Consider the following 19665-nt stretch of genomic DNA (forward strand, 5'->3'; position numbering starts at 1 on the left):
TACACACATTGCAGATGTAGCTAAATCACCCAAGAAAAGATTCCCATCTGAACATCTGAGCTGCTCAGCGCAGCTCACTGTCAGCGCGTATGTGCACAGTGAGCTGAAGTTGTGGAGATTGGCTTGGAGCGCGTCGCAGAACCAAAGCGCATGCGGGAAGGTTCCTCCCACTGAAGCGAGTGTTTTCCAAACCCTGTCGCTCAGAGAGACTTGTCACTTAGAAAATGTTCCCTGATTATGAAACTTTGGCTGAATAGTGCTTGTTCCTGTCTCCAATGTGGCGACGCATCCAGGAGCCGTCTGAGGAGAATCCCAGAATCTCACATCTTCAGCTCAGAAGAGCATATGATTACGCACAAGCGTGACGCGTCAACCCGGTCTCATAGTAAGACCGGGTTGGACCTGTTCAGGTTTACGCAGACAATCTTTACATAGAATTGACTTACAGATATAAAATTTATGCAGTAAAATATAAAGTATTTTACTTAAATATCCATTCATTATTTTACAAGCACATCAGATGGATGGAAGAGCCGCGGGTTGCCGACCCCTGGTATAGCCTATAAAATGACATGTTGAGGACGCAAACTCGATACATCTCTTTTATTGTGAGGTAATAATTTCTCCGAGTTTTGTGGTTGCAGGCGGGAACAGACATGCACGGGCAGGAGTGTAACACACATGTTGCGGTTGCGGGCGGTAATTGTGGATAAAATGAATGGATATTTAAATAAAATGCTTTATATTTTACTGCATTAATTTTACATCTGTATGCCAATTCTAAATGTAAAGAATGTCTGCGTAAACCTGAACAGGTCCAACCCGGTCTTACTGTGAGACCGGGTTGACGGGTCACGCTTGTGCGTAATCATATGCGCTGTCTGAGCTGAAGATGTTAGATTCTGGGATTCTCCTCAGACGGCTCCTGGATGTGTCGCCACATTGGAGACAGGAACAAGCACTATTCAGCCAAAGTTTCATAATCAGGGAGCATTTTCTAAGTGACAAGTCTCTCTGAGAGACCGGGTTTGGAAAACACTCGCTTCAGTGGGAGGAACCTTCCCGCATGCGCTCTGGTTCTGCTACGCGCTCCAAGCCAATCTCCACATCTTCAGCTCGCTGTGTACCTTATGTAGTACACGCTGACAGTGAGCTGCGCTGAGCAATGTCTAGCTCAGATGTTCAGATGGGAATCTTTTCTTGAGTGATTTAGCTACATCTGCGATGTGCGAAACGAATAAAGTGTCAGTTCGTCTGCATGCATCGGAGAAATTCTTTTTATTCTTTCTCCATCAAAATAAACGGCCAAATACGGGAACTGTCCAGTCAACACAAGCCCTGCTTTTAACTGTTTTGTTTTCTTGTGAAAATAGATCAAATTAAACTTGATTAACACCAGAGCCAGGCGCACTGCGCCGTTATCTCCGTCGCTGTAAATGAGGGAAAAACAAAATGATCGGATGCTTTTCTGACCTTCCCCACCTACAAAGTTTAATTACAACAATCAAACGTGACAGAGCCTGGATTTGTATTCTGAACAGTCTAAACATGTTTTAAAAAGAAACGTATGACAAAAGTGGCACCTGCTCAGTAAAACCATCAACAGGGTGAAAAATATCAAAATATTGTAGGCAGAGACGGGCTACAGCTTCTGGATCCACTTTATATAAATCGTTTTATTGATTATCTTTTTTATGAAAGATAACTTTGACGTACATGAGCGACCGGTACTGGCTGCTGTCACCTGCTGTGATTGGTTAAAGCAGCTCTCTGTTGTCTGAGGGTAGGCCCCGCCCACAACGCCGCGGCTGCTGTGGCTCCCAGTGTTTTCTTTACTGTGGGAAACGGGTAATAATGGCTCTTTGATGGGAACAGGTTGCCGACCCATGGTTTAAGTGTTTCAATTTTTTTAAATGAATTCGATTAAAAATGAAGGCGCTCGCCCGGCCCGTGTCCGAGGTAATTACACAGTCGCTGGCCCGAAGCCCGGCCCGAGGGCTGTCAGGCCGGGCCGACCCGAGGGCCTAGGGCTTCAATGCAGGGCTCTACTCCCATGAACCGATGTTTAGAGAAACATAATAGAAACTTGTTTAAAAAATTTTTTTACACAAACATAAATCATTTAGGCTTTTAGAGTAATTTTTGTGAGGAAGGTTTTTTTTTTTTTTTTGAGGAACCAATTGACGTCAGCTGAGGGGGTCCTGCTAGCTTAATCCAGAGAAAAATATGGATTGTAATGCGGCTCTGACTGAGGGGAAACTTTAAATGTTTATAATTCTACTTCTGATGGACCAAAACAATAAAGTTATGAGTTTGCTGCTCGCCCCGGAGAGCAGAGACAAACCAGGGGGAGAAACCATCGGTTAAAGCAGAGAGATTGAGGAGAACAGCGGGGGATCAGCAGGTGAGTTAACGATGTTAGCTTAAACTCGTGTGCTAGCATCACAATACAGTACAGATTACTATCATGTACCAGACAGTTAAAATAGTATCGGTCAGTTTATATAATATTAATACTAATGAGCGTCTATCACCTGTCTCATACTCGTTAATATCCATTCACCTAACATAGTTCAGTGCTTAGAGAGAGACGCATGTCATCTGGTTCTGGAGCTCATGCGGGCTTCTGTGAGCTGGATCTGACCCAGACACCAGCTCCACTGGCCCAATGAGCTGCATGTCTCTGCTTGTCGGTTCTGGTCGGTTCTGACCTGGTTCTGATGGTGATCTGAGCTCCAGAAATCTGCATTTATTTTTTAAACCCCGTCACAGGTCTCTGGAGGCCAACGCGGACCTCCCTGTCCCGGTACCGACCGATATGGGCTACAGAAGTCCGTCTTTTCAGCTGCACAAAACGCCCTCAGGCACGGAGATAGAGGCATTGATTCTCTTATCTGGAAACCCAGGGACTCGATGTCCAGACAGGCTGGAGTTGGTGCAGCCTTCACAAACTATAGTTTATCAAAATGAACACAATCCAAAACTAGTAAACACACACACTGACTGGATAATACGACCTCTCTACCCTAAAACTAGCCACTCTCCACATTGAGCTGAGGCAGCGCCTAGCTTCTAACTCCCTTTGGTTACGTCCAGATTTAGAAAAGAAGAGCCATTTTAGAAGCTTTGCTGAGAAAGGCCATCTTTTACTAGAACAAGTCTGCTGTTATGTATTTTAAAATGAAATATCTACAATAAGCACTTCAAATAGTGTTTTTTGGACAGCATTTAATATGAATTAGGAAAAAAATTTACCTGCAATTTGCTCTTTACGTCACAGCTTCATTCCAAAATGTGATGGAATCATTTTCCGCACAAAATTCAATATACAACACCACATAACATAATGAAGGAAGTTTTTAGAGATTTTTGCAAATTAAAAACAAAAATAAATAAAAAATCCTAAGAAATCACATGTACAAAAGTATACAGCCTTTGCCACTAAAATTGGGCTCAAGTGCTTCCTGTTACCAATTATAATCATTGAGATGTTGCAGTCTGATTGGAATCCAATAAATTCAGTTGATTGGACATAATGTGGAAAGACACACACCTGTCTATATAAGGTCACACAGCTGACAGTGCATGTCAGAGGAGAGGAGCCATTTTTATCCTGAGAGTAAGAAGCGAGGGCAAAAGTAGCAAAGCGAACAGACACAAATACTTGCTCCGGTGGGTTGTCCGGGGGTTTTGGACGATGTGATGGCCAAACGAAGCTTTCTGAAGCACTAAAGCTTGTATCAAATAACGATTCATTACTCGAAGCTTTCTAGCACCGTCCTCTTGGATGACATCTAGTGGCCTTTATTATAAACAACAATTTGAATCAATTTACTTGCCAAATGATGAAATAAACTGTCCTTAAGGTCATCAATTGGTTGGACCTTTCTGTTTATTTCCTGTATACACTAAATAAGAAAAAAGCTATGTATATTACAACACACAGCTTACGAGTATGCTTCAGGGCTGCCTGCATTTGTATTATTCCATGTGTGAGAATGGGGCGTCTCTCCAAAGAGCGGGGACACACCCACACGCACGCACACACACGCAGACACACTCACTTATTCTTTCAGCATGAGAAATTGGAGGTGTGTGGCATGAGAACTTGTGAAGTGAAAGCAGTTAGATGCGTGTCTCATCTTCAAATATCGCTATAATGTGTGAGAGTTTGCCACGATAATTTTTTTGGTTATTTTCTGGCATTTCTATGAAAAAAGAAGGCTGCAAAAGTGTTTACCGACAACAGCTTTAAGTGTTCCCACACAGCAGAACATCCTCTCTTTCTTGCTGGTACATTTCAGCTTTGTTATTTTATTCACTTGTTGCTTCACCTCCAAATAACACCGGTGGTTCAGGTCTAAGGATTTGAACCTGAGTCAGGAACCAAAGCAGTGACGTACCAAATGAAGCTTCGGACATCACTGATCACATGATTTTGCTCAAACAAATCAAGCATCGACACGTTGCTTCTAAAGCACTGTTTTTTTGACTAATGTGCCGAAGCTTCGGCTTCAAACGGACCATCACTAGCGACGGTAGGATTTCGGTTGGTTTGGGTTGGCCTGGAGGAGAGTTTGAGAGATCGGCTGACGGCCCGTCACGGCCTACGACGGTGTTTCGGCTCTGTTCCGGTCAACTTCTTTTGATGTCTGTATGGGGCAGATGGTGGTGGGGCTGCTCTGCCATCCAAGAGCAGGGGCGTTTCCAAGAGGGATGAATGATTCCTCACCAGACAGTGTCATGGATGATTGATGCGTTAAATCGGTGGAGCTGACATTTTGGTAGTGGTCCCCCGTTGACAATATAACAGAGCGAAAGGTCCGATCCAGTCCGGGGGGCAGAAAGAGAAGGCTCGCGGACCGAACCTGGCCGCCTACCACTGCTCTATTGTATCTTGAGAACCCTGGGACACATTTTGCACATGTGAAACATGTTTGTGCTGCATTAAAGATCTCTTTCACAGAGAAACCGTGTAACACGTGTTATTTTTTTTAAATACGATCACTCACTCTGAGTTGCATGTGCACATGTCAAAGATTTCCTCAACCCCCGTTGCCTGCATTGGTTACAGAAATCAAACAGACAGGACAACAAGGGAGTCACACTGAAAGCTCTTGAACTTCACAGGGAAAATTAGCATTCGTAGTCCTGCCATAGCTGGGCTTCTGTCCACCTGCAGGAAGGTTTTTAGAAGCTGACCACTGGCCGCTCACTGGCATGGAGAAACCTGTTGAGCTTTCGCATTTTCAACCGTAAGAAATTTGTCGTACAGGATTGAGTTTTGCTGACAAACTCCACGTATGAGTTGCGTTGCTGTTAAGCTGGGCAGACACTCTGCAAATTTTTGACTTTTTTGAGACACTTTTCCCCTCTTGCAAGAATCTTTGAGATCGGGGCGAGTTTAGCGTTGTATGTTGGTTAGTACACGGGGGGTTACGAGAGACAATGAACACCTCACGACCAGCTCTCGATCAGCAATCATGCGCTTACAGCAATTTTAGGCGTGTTTGATGTTTTGCTCATCTCTCATGAGATTAATCCTGCCATTTTCTGCTGATCCAATTCATCCTGCAAACTTCCAACCTCCAACACCTTGAAACAGGAGCACCAGAGCATTTGTCTCCACAGAAAATGACGTGTCATTCATTGTCACTGGAGACCACAGAAAATTAAAAATGGGATTGAGACCTTTAATAAATAGTCGGAGGCTAATCAGACCTTATACAGCGATGTGTTTTCTGCCAGCTGGAATTCCTCAATCTTGCAGGAGCTGAAGTCGACTTGCTCATCAAGCTGCTTCTCCTCCCACTCTGCAATCTGCATGTGAAACATATTAAAGAACTGGTGATTTACTGTAACAATGGGTTTACTGTTATTATAGACCTTCAGTACCATTTACTATAGAAATGATAAGTTCATATACACAAATTGCATCATTAAAGATGAAGCTTAAAACCCTGAATCTTGTGTAACGTGTTGTTTTGCTGAGACCATAATCCCTGAACTGATAACAGATGATCTCTTTATAAATAGGCCCAGTCTGTGGTCAGAAGGCAAAGATATTAACTATTTCAAACCACCGTCTGACAAATCTCCATGCAAAATGAAGCAGACAAAGCAGCTATGGTGTGAGGCTGGTTGGTGAAAAGGAACATAAAAAATGTCATAGAGGTGAAAGAAAGGAAGAAGGTGTGAGGAATGTGTTTCTGACAGAAAGGACATGAGATGTGCGGTTGGTTTTAAATGTTTAATTGTCTAGGGCTTTCATATATTTACACCTCATATTGTATATCTGTCACTTCCTGTTGACCAAGAACTTTACACAAGAATTACCACGTGCTGTAAAAGAGGGCCTACTGAAAGATCCATAAGAGCTTTTTCCAGACTGGGACGTCACTGAGTAAAAGTGAATATATGTAACTTGGCTTCAACACAGTTAGTTACAACACCTTTGATAAACAAAAAAGAAAAAAAAAGAAAAGAAATTAATTAAATACTTTAAAAACTTTGAGATTAATACTATACATTTTATACATTTGTTATGATGCAGAACCCCCTAAGGAGCCTGCTTATACCTCTGTAACAAATGTAGCCAAAATTAATCACATTTGTTTGAATAAAACTCTCAGACATACTTTATAGCTGCATGGTGGTGCACTTGGTTGGCCACATTAAATTCTCCCTAGGGGTGAGTGTGTGTGTCCCTGTGCTGGACGGGAGAGCCTGATTTGGCTTTCCCCTTCTTCTTGCCTATAATGTGTGATGGAGTTAGACACCAGAGCTGGATGGATGGATGGATGGATGGATATACCTCAAAGTTGTCAGTTGCATCATGTTGCATTGATAATGACAAAATAAGCATAAAACTATCAAAAATGTCTGACCAGTTTGTGATTTGACATCATTGGTTCTAAAGTGTGTGTGTGTGTGTGTGTGTGTGTGTGTGTGTGTGTGTGTGTGTGTGTGTGTGTGTGTGTTTTACCTCTTTATAGGTCATTTCATCTTCCACATCTCCATCTTCCTGTAGATGAGAAATGACAGACGAACAGTACATGAAGTTCAGACACAGCATAAAGTTAAATGAAGAAACTGACAGGGAACGTCACAAACATGGTAAACAAAATGCAGCTAAACATCACCTTTCAACAGGGTCACATCTTAATTATGGCGTACCTTTCTACTGTATCTATTTTTGTATGCGTGCACAGAAACCAAGGCACCACAGAAGTGTTCCAACTTGTGAGTTTATCATTACACTTCTGTTTCATTTACTGTTTTCAGTATTTTATGCAATCTTTGTTTCTAGTAGAGTTTAACTGTGTAATCCTTAGTTTGATCCTTGCTGCTGCCTATCTTGGCCAGGTCTATTTTGAAAATGGGGTTTTAATCTCAGTGGGATATTTCTGGGTAAATAAAGTAAATTAAAAATGGGGGATCATATACCTAAACTTCTCTGAAAATGTCTAATCCTAAATACTGAAGATTAGGGTTCAGCTGAACGTTAAATCATGGGTTAAGGAGAATCAGTGTGGTTTTCACCCTAGCCGGGTAACTGTGAACCACCTCTGTACCTTGTGGTTGTGTGTTGTGGATCTAGAGATGTATGACTGTGTCTCCGCGGGTGCTCTGTAGGGGGGACTCAAAAGGGTATAAAGTCCTTGAAAAGGAAAGTGTGTCTGGTCTTTATTGCCAACAGTAAGCCAGCCCTATTCCCAGCAAGAGTTGGACTCTGCCAGGGCTACCTTTGGTCACTGGTTTATTTCATTACTTATATGAACATAATTTCAAGGTGCCGCTGTGGGGTTAAGGGTGTTGAATTTGTTAGCATGTGGACCCCCATCTCTGCTTTTTGTAGATGCTGTGGTCCTCTTAGCTCCAATCAAGCTGTGATGACTGGCTGTGAGGACTGGAAAAGACAACTGCACACAGAATGGCATTTGAAAGTTTTATTAAAAGTTTACTCCTGAAGCTGAGGCGGCCACCCCGGGAAGATAGTCCACGCAGAAGGGATCTCACTTCGAGAAGTAACAATAGCAGACATTGAGGAAAGCTCCAAGTACCTTGGTATCCCACAAGCAAAGGCAACCTTGATGTAGCCGCAAGGAAAGGAACCACAGCCAAATAACTTCAACGAGTAAGGCAAGTCCTAAGAAGTCAGCTCAACCGCAAGAACAATATCCAGGCCAAAGGAGGAAATTCAGACCACAGATTTTAAGACATGGACGTTCCTAACCATGCATAGAGGGTTCCATCCCAAGTTCAGCACCCTGAGACTGAACACTAGCTGTAAGGAAGGAGGCTGAGGACTAGTGTGAGAGCCACTGTCCAGGATGACACATCCAAGATCCATAAGTACATAAAGAATAAGGCCACAACAGATGACATGTTCAGTGAATGTCTCAGACAACGGCCAACAGAGGAGGAGACACTGGAAATACCATTGTGGGAAGACAAACCCCAAACATGGGATGTAGTACCGACAGATAACGGAAGTGGCGGATATCAAGAAATCCTGCCAATGGCAAGAAAGAGCTGGTCTGAAGGACAGCACAGAGGCACTCATCATGGCTGCACAGGAACAGGCCCTGAACACCAGAGCAACAGAGGCCAAGATCTACCACACCAGACAAGACCCAAGGTGTAGGCTATGCATAGAGGCCCCTGAGACAATCTGTCACAACCTGTCCTGTCTCCCAACTCTGTTCAGTCCTGTGTCTTTCCTAATTGCTCCCATCTGCCTCTTGTCTCCAAATCACTTTAGATCCAAGCTCCTTGTGTATTTAAACCCTCCCAGATCTGCATTCCTAGTCTGTTCATTGTCCCAATGTCCCGTGTACGTCTCAGTAAAGTATCTAGTAAAACGTTCCTGCCTGCCTGGCCTGCCTTCTTCCCCTGCACTTGGATCCTCACCTCAAACGCTCAACTCACCTGCACCGCATGACACAATTCACCACATAACTGCAGGGTGTAAGATGCTGGCAGGGAAGGCAGACATAGAACGCCATAACCAAGTGGTTGGCATCATGTACTCAAACATCTGTGCAGAGTATGGACTGGAAGTCTCAAGGTCAAAGTGGGTAACACCCCCTGAGGTGGTTGAGAAAGAGAGAGCCAAGCTTCTGTGAGATTTTCCTAGGCCTTTCCGTCACCCAACCTGGCAATGAATGGGAAGAATTGGGTCGCTAATTTTTCTGTTCCAATTGTGAAACTGGTCCAGACAACCTACTCGGACCGCACCGATCACAGGACTTTTTTGGCTCCGGTTTCTCACCGTGTGCTTTGACTGAACCTAAAGTTAAACTAGTCACTTATGCAAGAAATGACCTACCGGTCATTGGCTGTCTACAAGCCTCAGTAAGGGTGGCGAATAAAGACAGGAAAGTGCCAGGACCATTCGACATAGTTAAGTATGGATCACCTTTGCTGGGGTTGGATCTAATCGAAGTACTTAATATTGACATCATAGCTGGGAAAGTTATTAACAAAGAAGAGGATCCTACCAGAGGATCACCAGCTAAAACACAAACATGCATTGTGAATAACATTGACTCTGCTTCTTCCCTCCATCTCGGAGCTGTTAAAAGGTTCATTCACAAAGTTCAAGTGAATGAAACAGTAGAGCCGGCAGGTCAAAAACGGAGGCGTCTACCTCTCAGCATTCGGGAGGAGGTGTCAACTGAACTAAAACGTCTCCTCCAGGCAGGCATCATCTAACCAGTGGATGCATCCGAATGGGTAAGTCCTCTCATGGTAGCGAGAAAAAGTAAAGGAGGTTTGAGACTTTGTGTGGATCTGCGTGAACCTAACAAGAGTGTGATTATGGACTGTCACCCTCTTCCTCACATGGAGGATTTATTCACATAACTGGCAGGGGCTACACATTGCAGCCAGATTGATTTAAGCTCAGCTTATAACCAACTGCCTCTTCACCCTGAGAGTAGAAGCCTCACTGCATTTATATCTCATGAGGGACTCTTTCAGTTAGCCCGAGTTTCATTTGGACTTGCTTCGGCACCTTCTGCCTTTCAAAAGATGATGCACACAGTCCTGAGAGACCTACCAGGAGTACAGAACTATTTAGATGGCATCAGAGTGTACGGACACTCCCAAGAAGAGCATGATGAATGACTAAAGGCTGTTCTCCAACGCCTGAAGGAGGTAGGCCTGCAAATTAATTTTAACAAAAGTTCATTTGGGCAAACAGCTATTCCATTCTTGGGACATATTTCCAAGGATGGCCTGAGCCCTAGCCCAGATCACCTGTTTGCCATTGCTAAAGCTCCTGCGCCAAAGGACATGGCTGCTCTTCATTCTTTCCTATGCCTAACTTCTTGGTTCAGCAAATTTCTACCAAACTATGGTACTGTAGTTGAACCACTGTGGGAACTACTTTGGATGAGTGAAACGGCTGAACTTCAGTGGACGTCAGCAGCAAATGACAGCTTCAATAAGCTGAAGGAAATGCTTCTGCACTGGCAATTTTCAACTCAAATCTGCCAACACTTATCACCACTGATGCCTCAGATTGTGGGCTTGGAGCTGTTCTGACTCAGACAAACTCAAAAAACGAGGAGCAAATCATTGCTTTTGGTTCCCACACCCTGTCCCCAGCTGAGAGGAAATGCTCAACGATAGAAAAAGAAGCCCTCGCCTGTGTATGGGCTGTCGAAAAATGGGGCCAATACATATGGGGACACACTCTGAGGATGGATCACCTGGCTCTCACCACCCTGTTGAGTACTAAAGGGATGAACAGAGCTGGCATGAGGATAGCACGCTGGTCAGCCAGACTGATGTGTTTCCAATACAACATGGAGTATCGTCCAGGGAGCCAAAATGTGATAGCAGACTGTATGTCACGTGTCCCACTGCTTACCACAGACACAAGTGAAGAAACTGCACAGGACTTAATCACAGAAATTGCGGAACTTTCTCCTCTTTTAACAGCACTTCCACTGGCTGATTTCAAAGCAGAATGTGAAGACTGCGCTGAACTGGCAAAACTGAGGAAGAGTATTCTTTCAAGTTGGCCAAAGATAAACAAATCCTTACCTGATGACATCAAGCCTTACTTCCTGGTGCGGCATGAACTAGTGGCAGAGTTGCCGCTGATATTTAGGGGAACGAGGCTGATTGTTCCCAAATCACAACTGATAATGGACCGCAGTTCATGTCAGCTGTCTTTGCTGATATTCCCAATGAACGGGGCATACAACAAACACATCAGGACAAGCACTTATCATGCCCAGGCGAATGGATGTGTGGAGCGCTTTAATCGAGTGCTGAAGGACTCCATTCAGACAGCACAAGCTATTCAGTAACCATGTAAAAATGGGGTTACAGAGCTCCTTCTAAGCTATCAAGCTACTCCCCATGCTACGACAGGTGTGTCCCCGTTCCGGTTCGTCAGAGGGTGGGCAATGCGGACTAAGTTGGACATTCTACCACCGCCGAAGGATCCTGGACAGTATGACCACATCAGATCTAAAGTGATAGCTATACAGGAACAAAGTGGCTGTTATACAAACAGGAGGAGAGGTGCTAAACCTACACACGTGACTGTTGGTTCTTCGGTGAGAGGAAAGGGGAAACACAATGTCAGCGCGCGCCGGTGAATGAAGTGGAGGTAAGGGTCCACACGCGGGTGAGGGAAGCAGGCAAGCAGACACACAGGAACGATTAAGGTTTTAATGGGGAACACGCCAACATAGAAACAATGATCCAACACGAGAGCTTGGGTGATTGGGAAACGAGAGACAGGTGGGAGCAATTAACAGAGACACAGGACTAAACCAAAAGGGGAGACAGGACAAGGTGAGACAGTACCCCCCCCCCCCCCCCCCCCCTCCTCCTCAAAGGGCGGATTCCAGATGCCCACAGGAACACAGAGCAGGGCGGGAGGAGGGGGACCCGGAGGGAGGGCCGAGAGGGACCGAGGGCCCGATGAAGAGGAGGCAGGGACCAGTAGAGTCCGGGGGCCTGCGGCTGGGGCAGAGGAGGCGACGACGGGCTCTTGGAGGCCTGCGTCTGTGGCAGAGGAGGCAGTGATGACAGGCTCTTGGGGGCCTGCGTCTGTGGCAGAGGAGGCGACGACGGGCTCTTGGGGGCCTGCGTCTGTGGCAGAGGAGGCAGCGACGACGGGCTCTTGAGGGCCTGCGTCTGTGGCAGAGGAGGCGGTGACGACGGGCTCTTGGGGGCCTGCGTCTGTGGCAGAGGAGGCGACAACGAGCTCTTGGGGGCCTGCGTCTGGGGCAGAGGAGGAGGCGACGACAAGCTCTAGGAGGCCTGCATCTGGGACAGAGGTGGAGACGAGGATGGACCCTTGGTGGCCCGCGCCTGATGAGGGCAGGACTGGTGGTGACCGGAGGCAGAGATGCCGGAGGAGACGTCCTTGACTTCTGGACTGGAGGAGGCGTCATCGACTTCTGGACTGGAGGGGGCGTCGTCGGCTTCTGGACTGGAGGCGGCGTCGTCGGCCTCTGGACTGGAGGCGGCCTCTAGACTGGAGGCGGCGGCGTCGGCCTCTGGGCTGGAGGTGGCGACGTCGGCCTCTGGGCTGGAGGCGGCATCGTCGACGTCTGGGCTGGAGACGGCGTCGACCACTGGACCGGAGACGGCGTCGACCACTGGACTGGAGACGACCACGGGACAGGAGACGGCATCGACCACGGGACAGGAGACGGCGTCGACCACGGGACAGGAGACGGCGTCAACCACGGGACAAGAGACGGCATCGACCACTGGACTGGAGACGGCGTCGACCACTGGACAGGAGACGGCGTCAACCACTGGACTGGAGACGGCAGAGACGTTGGACTGGAGGGGACGTCGACCTCCGGACACGAGGGAGCGTCGACCTCTGGACACGAGGGAGCGTTGACCTCTGGACACGAAAGAGCGTCGACCTCTGGACACGAAAGAGCGTCGACTTCTGGACTGGAGAGAGCGTCGACCTATGGACACGAAAGAGCGTCGACCTCTGGACACGAAAGAGCGTCGACCTCTGGACTGGAGAGACTGTCGACCTCTGGACTGGAGAGAGCGTCGACCTCTGGACTGGAAAGAGCGTCGACCTCTGGACTGGAGAGAGCGTCGACCTCTGGGCTGGAGAGAGCGTCGACCTCTGGGCTGGAGAGAGCGTCGACCTCTGGGCTGGAGAGTGCGGGCTGGAGAGAGCGTCGACCTCTGGGCTGGAGAGAGCGTCGACCTCTGGACTGGAGAGAGTGTCGACCTCTGGAGTGGATGAGGTGTCGACCTCTGGAGTGGATGAGGCGTCGACTTCAGAACACGAGGGGGCGTTGACTTCAGAACATGAGGAGACGTCGACCCCAGAACACGAGGAGGCGTCGACCCCAGAACACGAGGAAGCGTCGACCACAGGACCGGAAGAGGCGTCGACCACAAGACCGGACGAGGCGTTGACCACAGGACCGGAGGAGGCGTCGACCACAGGACCAGAGGAGGCGTCGACCACAGGACCAGAGGAGGCGTCGACCACAAGACTGGAAGAGGCGTCGACCACAGGACTGGGGGCGTTGACCTCCATCGACTTCTGGTCCGGGGGTGTCGGCTTCTGGACCATTGACTTCTGGTCCGGGGGGCGTCGACTTCTGGTCCATCGTCTTCTGGACCCTCGACTTCTGGACCCTCGACTTCTGGTCCAGGGGCGTCGACTTCTGGTCCGGAAGCGTTGACTTCTGGACCGTCGACTTCAGGTCCGGGAGCGTCGACTTCTAGACCGTCGACTTCAGGTCCGGGAGCGTTGACTTCTGGTTCGGGAGTGTCGGCTTCTGGACCGCCAGCTTCTGGACCGCCAGCCTCTGGACCACCAGCTTCTGGACCACCTGCATCTGGACCACCGTCTTCTGGAGTGGAGGAGGAGTTGCTGCAGACGGGACCGCTTGGACAGGCTGGACCAGATGCGGTGCGACCTCCGGGACCACTGCTGGAATTGGATGCAATTAAACTGGTGGTGCTGGAAACTGGGAGAGGAGGGAGGATAGAGTGTCCAGTGTGAGCTCCTGGAGACTGAGGCTCTGATGGAGTTGGGCCAGCTCAGCTCGGAGACCGACGAGCTCTGCTGGGTGGACTGCAGACTTGCTACTCTGGCTCTGAGACAAGGGAGCTGCTGGCTGGACTGAAACCCTCTCCTGGTGATTCGCAGAGGACAGGGTGTCCAGGTGGGACTCCTTGAGGCTGACGAGCTGACGGATCCGGCCAAGCTCCGCCTGGAGACCCGCGAGCTCTGTCAGCTGGGCTGTGGGCGTGGTTCCTCCGCCTGCAGATGCGCAGAATGGACCGGAGGCGGGACTGTAGGTCTGACTGGGGGCGGGCCCAAGCAGGTGCGCCGAGCCGGGGCAGCGGCAAGCTTGCGGCTCCATCCGGGGACACAGGATTGCGGTGGAGCTCAGCATCCTTCCCCATGCCGTGGGCCAGCTCCGAGGGAGCACACAGCCAGTCTGGTGCCCATGAAGCTGGAACGATCCGGAAGCGTCTCCCGATCCAACCTCTCATCTGGCTCCAGGAGGGTGGAGAGGAACGCCGAGGCTGAGGGTCTGTGACGGCGTCGGCGGCGAAGCGAAGCCGGAGGAGGAGAAGCCGGCCGGTGGTCCGAGGAGAGGAACTGGAGCAGGCACTTCCAGGGGAGAATCTCCCCGCTGGATCCTTTACAGGGTTGGATCATTCTGTTAGCGCGCGCCGGTGAATGAAGCAGAGGTAAGGATCCACACGCGGGTGAGGGAAGCAGGCAAGCAGACACACAGGAACGATTAAGGTTTTAATGGGGAACACGTCAACAAAGGAACAATGATCCAGCACGAGACACAACACAGAAGGGGTTTAAATACAGGAGGGCTGGGAGTTTGGGTGATTGGGAAACAAGAGGCATGTGGGAGCAATTAACAGAGACACAGGACTAAACCAAAAGGGGAGACAGGACAAGGTGTGACACACAATACACCAAGTCCCTGGAGGTGCAGCAGCAGACGGTTGAGAGTTCTTTCATCCTAAGTGATGGGAGACGATAGAAAGCAGCTCGCCTGTCGCTCGTTCCTGGGAACGCGACAGAAACACAGCGGGCTGATACAGGTGTGGAAAATGTCAGCTCAACACAGACTGCTGCTCGTCCCACCCTGCAGAGGGACTGACAACCACCAAGATGGACCAAAGACTTTGTTATGAAATAGGTCAGGGGATGAAGGGGTTGAATAAAGATATTTTATTTTGCCTTTTGATTCACACGTTGCTCAGAGACACTGTGTTTTCCGTTTTAGTTCTTTATCAGAAAATATAAACTTGTCAAGTTATTAGCCACCTCAAAAGTACAATGCTGGTGAATGTTTCAGGATGTTTTACTGGAAGGGGTTGGGCATTATTTCGAGTAAAAGGGGAGATGTTGTGTTCACAAAGTGTTACACAAAAGAGGCAAAAAAAAAAAAAAAAATATATATATATATATATATATATATGCTTTGTTCTGCCAATTACCCGTTTTGACCAGAGGGTGTCGCTGTCGAAGTGAGGGAGGAGCAGAGAGAGAAATAAAGAGTTGAAGCAAGACGTGGTCTCCTGTGAAATAATTCAACAGCTCCCTTCTGTTGTAGGTCCAGAAATGTCTGGAACGGTATGGTTAGGGTGGAGCAACAACACAGTCCACTGATTGGTTGACAGAGATATGTCACTACTTGCAACAAGCAAAACAAATTGAGTTCTGTTGTTTGTATTTTTGCAACCGAAGAATCAGAAGGATCAGAGTGGACGTCTGTACAGTGTCGGGCCAAGATGAAGGAATTAAAGCCCAAAATAGTTAATGGTTCAGGACAGAAACAGCCGGAGCGGATTTATTTTTTTCGGATGAGAGAAATGCACAGAGTTGCTACGAAGCACTGGATGCTATTTATAACCAAGGCAGGCCTCTGGACTTAGTGACTGCACTCCGGTGTCACATGTGGAGGCTGTGGTAAGCATTTTGTTTTTGCCGTTGAACCCCGCCTGCTGACGTGATGGCCCAAACTGCTGACATGATGGCCCAAACTGCTGACGTGATGGCCTAAACTGCTGACGTGATGGCCCAAATCAAAACAGCCTGAAAATCCCAGACCCATATCGGAACAAAAATAACCAGACCGGACCATTCCAGACCTGGCAATGGAAAAGAGCTTTTAGATCCAGAATGAAAAAATAGTGATGGCAAACCAACCGGACATTGTGGTGGTGGACAACAGAGTACAGCTGTTGTGGTTGATGTGGCAATACCAAGTGATGCAACATCAGGAAAAAGGAACACGAGAAACTAGAGAAGTACCAGGGTCTCAAAGAAGAATGTGAGAAAGCCCGGAGAGTGAAGACATTGGTGGTGCCGTGGTCATCAGGGCACTCAGGGCAATAACCCCCAAACTGGAGGCATGGTTAAAGCAGATCCCAGGAAAAACATCAGGCATCTCAGTCCAGAACAGTGCAGCTCTAGGAACAGCTAAGATACCGTACAGAACCCTCAAGCTCCCAGGCCTTTAGAGGACTCGAGCTTGGAAGGATGAGACCAACCGCCGAGGGTGAGATGGAAATTATATGGAAGTAAATGGATATTGTAAACCACAACTATGTCCCACTTTGAGCATTTTCAAATGAGAAAAACTGACAACCTGTAATCGGATTAGAAGGAAAACCTTTTTAAAATGTAACCTTCTTTCTAAAAGGATTGAGACATTAGACTGTTTTGTAGTTTTTTTCACTGTAGGTTTCTAAAATGTTGCTCCTTTAAATGTTTGACTTTAGTAATCAAGATAAGAAATAAGTCATTTTATTGACAGATAAATAAAAAAATGATGATTTAGAAATCCTTTTATCTCAACACATTCGAAACAGATGTTTTAAGGACACTGTGTAAAGAATGCTTTTAACTTACTGGTTTGTAATTACGGGTCCCATTCCTGCTGTCTCTATCAATACTCTTATAGTTAAAGCACTGTGTCACATTCAAATGTTTTAAATTAGCAATTTAACCATTAAGCGAGTGCATATAGAGTACAACTCAAGCGAAAATGCAGTGTTGACCTCCCACCTTGAAGTGAATCTCCTGACTGGCTTTCTGAGGGCCGGCATCGCTGTTGCTATCGGACACAACAGAAAGGTGTTTTTCCTCAGCGGCAGCTCGCTCCTTGATGTACTCCAGCCGTCTGCTGCGACTGAGCTGCTGGGAGAGCAGCGATTGGAGCTGGGATCGCTCAATGGAGCCCATCAGGATCATTGATTCTACAGAGAGAGACAGGAGAGGACAAAGAGCCACAAATGGGAAAATAAAAATGGTGGGACACATATGATTTAAAAAATATAAAAGAGTGCAAAGTTCAGGTAATTCCACACACACAAAACAGCTCTGCAGAAAACTCAGCCAAGCTACACTATCTACTCAGAATGAGTTTGGTCTTATGTTACAGGCTTTTCCCATGTCTCTCTGCATTCACCCATGCTCACTTGAGCATTTCCGCCTGTACTCCACCTGTACTCTCCTGCATATAAGCTCCTTCAGCCTGCATGGCATTCATGGCAATGCAGATTCAGGTAAAACCGAAGTTCTGCTGATTCTCAAGTGCAGCTTTTGATACCACTGACCACAATTTCCTCCTTGACAGGTTCATAAATCAGGTGGGATTGTCATAGTTAGTTCAGATGATGGCAAGAGTTATGATATTTCCTTAGAGGATCACAAATCTGCAGATCACCAACATGTTGGGGTTCCCAAGGGTCAATACTTGAACCACTGCTAAAAGCTGTTAAAAGCTCCGATATCTGGGAGGGGCTTGGAGAGCCTGCTCCTCCAGCAGCAGCAGCAGCAGCAGCAGCAGATAAGAGGTGGTTCTAGGCTAATTTCAAGGTTTGATGCAGGCACATAATTCTTAAAACTGATCGGCCCCTGACACAAAAGTAAACCGAGGTGATCTGTATGTGGCCCAAAAACAGAATAGTCACTGGCTTTTGGCCAACACTGAACCCGGAGAAGCCTGCAGGCAGCGCGGCGGTAGGATGGAATGAGCGGTGACTTCACCCCTGAGCCAATCAGTTACTGACAGCCACTGTCCTTGTGGTTTCAGATCCACTTTGTATGCTTAAAACAACATCAAAGAAGATACTGAAACGTTGTTGGCAACCACGGACCCATTACTGATGGAAATGCCAACTAAACAGTAGCAGTTTGAAGTGAATACATTTAATCGCCTCTAATATATTCCTGGGAAAATCTCAGTCAAGCATTGTGAATGTCCCATTCTTGACGATTTGTTCCTGATCCAGTCATCCATCAAACTTCCCACTGATTGTCTCTCCCCCTCTTACAACTTGCTCTCATTGTGCATGAAATGCTGTCTCTGCTTGTAGAAGTTGAACAAGAAGCAAAGTCAGAGCCAGGCTGTCAGCATTCTAAACTGTTGTACAGTTACGTAGTCTGAGAGTCTCAGACTGAGACGAAGTAGCGGAGGAGGTTTCCAGTGTAGAAAAGGTGCCATCAACGGGTAGAAAACTGATGATTCCTTTGGATGTTTTTTTGTAACAGTGTTTGTACATCAAGGGTTACACCCAGTGGCGGAGCTTGATATGTGCAACATGTGCGGCCGAACAGGGCGGCAATCTGCAGGGGGCGGCATTTTTCCTTTTTTTTTTTTCTAAAAATATTTTTTTTAGCATCAACCAATACATAAACAAAACATAGAAATCGCATGTTCTTAATAATAATAGTGATGATAATACTAATATTTCTGTAATAAAAGCACAACAAAGTGTAACCCATATCAACTACTCCCTGTCACATGACCCACGTCAGCTGATGTGAGGTCCCTCTCCTGATTGGCTCCTTCCACGTCGCAGCAACCATGAAAGCTGCTCCTGCCATGGCTGTAAGCTTGTTGCTTGTAGAACGGCATTGGAAAACAAAGCGTTTTTCTCCCCTCAATTCATTTATACTCTCATTTTACCTCAATGGTAAGTGTTCTTAACATCTACCAATTACACCCTTTTACTTGTCAGTGACCAGTCGATCGTTTTCGCTATAAAAAATGACCTTGTTCGGCAGAGTTCCCACCGCGAGCAGAACTCCGGTTCAAAAACGCTGTTTTTGAAACACTTTTATTTACTTAAGCACTTTAGTGGGCTTAATTTGAAACCAGGAGCAATCAAATGATTATTGTTATGTGTTGCCTTGAATTCGGCTATGCTGTCTGTCAGACAGTTGTTTTCCTTTATTGTTGTTTTTATATTTGTTTGTAGCAAACGCTACTGGAATGCATAGATTGAGCTACGTAGCCAAGATGATTAATAATTGACCTGTTGTACATTCGTGATATGTTTACCGGTAAACTGAATAGAACTTGATGTGCTAATGAACACAGGGGGATCTCGCACAGGGCGCCATTTAGGCCAGCTCAGCCTCTGGTTACACCATCAGATGTTCAGTCTCTAGGAGGAGCCTGAAGAAAGGGGGTTGGAACCTTGAAAAGCTTTCCTCATGTAGCTTGCTTGAATGGCAAACATTCTCAACTCCACCTTTTAACTAACCAGATAATTCCATGTTAAGAAGTGTGAAACTTGCCTGTTATGTATAAAATAAAGTTTACACAATCCACACTGAAGTTTGAGGGAGTGTTTTAAGACACAGATTTTGATCCTGGCTGT

At 47.0% G+C, this 19665-nt stretch overlaps 1 protein-coding gene across 1 annotated transcript in view; it reads right to left on the reverse strand.

Annotated features, from left to right (window-relative positions):
* LOC107380800 (chloride channel protein 2) overlaps positions 1-19665 on the reverse strand; it is a 69709-nt gene that overhangs the window by 1962 nt on the left and 48082 nt on the right. The window contains exons 17-19 of the mRNA XM_054742935.2: positions 17063-17253; positions 6986-7024; positions 5722-5820 (exon numbers count right to left, since the gene is read on the reverse strand). Coding sequence (XP_054598910.1) covers positions 5722-5820; positions 6986-7024; positions 17063-17253 — 329 coding nt within the window. The remainder of the gene's footprint in view (positions 1-5721; positions 5821-6985; positions 7025-17062; positions 17254-19665) is intronic.

Source organism: Nothobranchius furzeri, chromosome 13, assembly GCF_043380555.1.
Source record: "Nothobranchius furzeri strain GRZ-AD chromosome 13, NfurGRZ-RIMD1, whole genome shotgun sequence".
In the NCBI taxonomy this organism is placed as follows: Eukaryota; Metazoa; Chordata; class Actinopteri; order Cyprinodontiformes; family Nothobranchiidae; genus Nothobranchius; species Nothobranchius furzeri.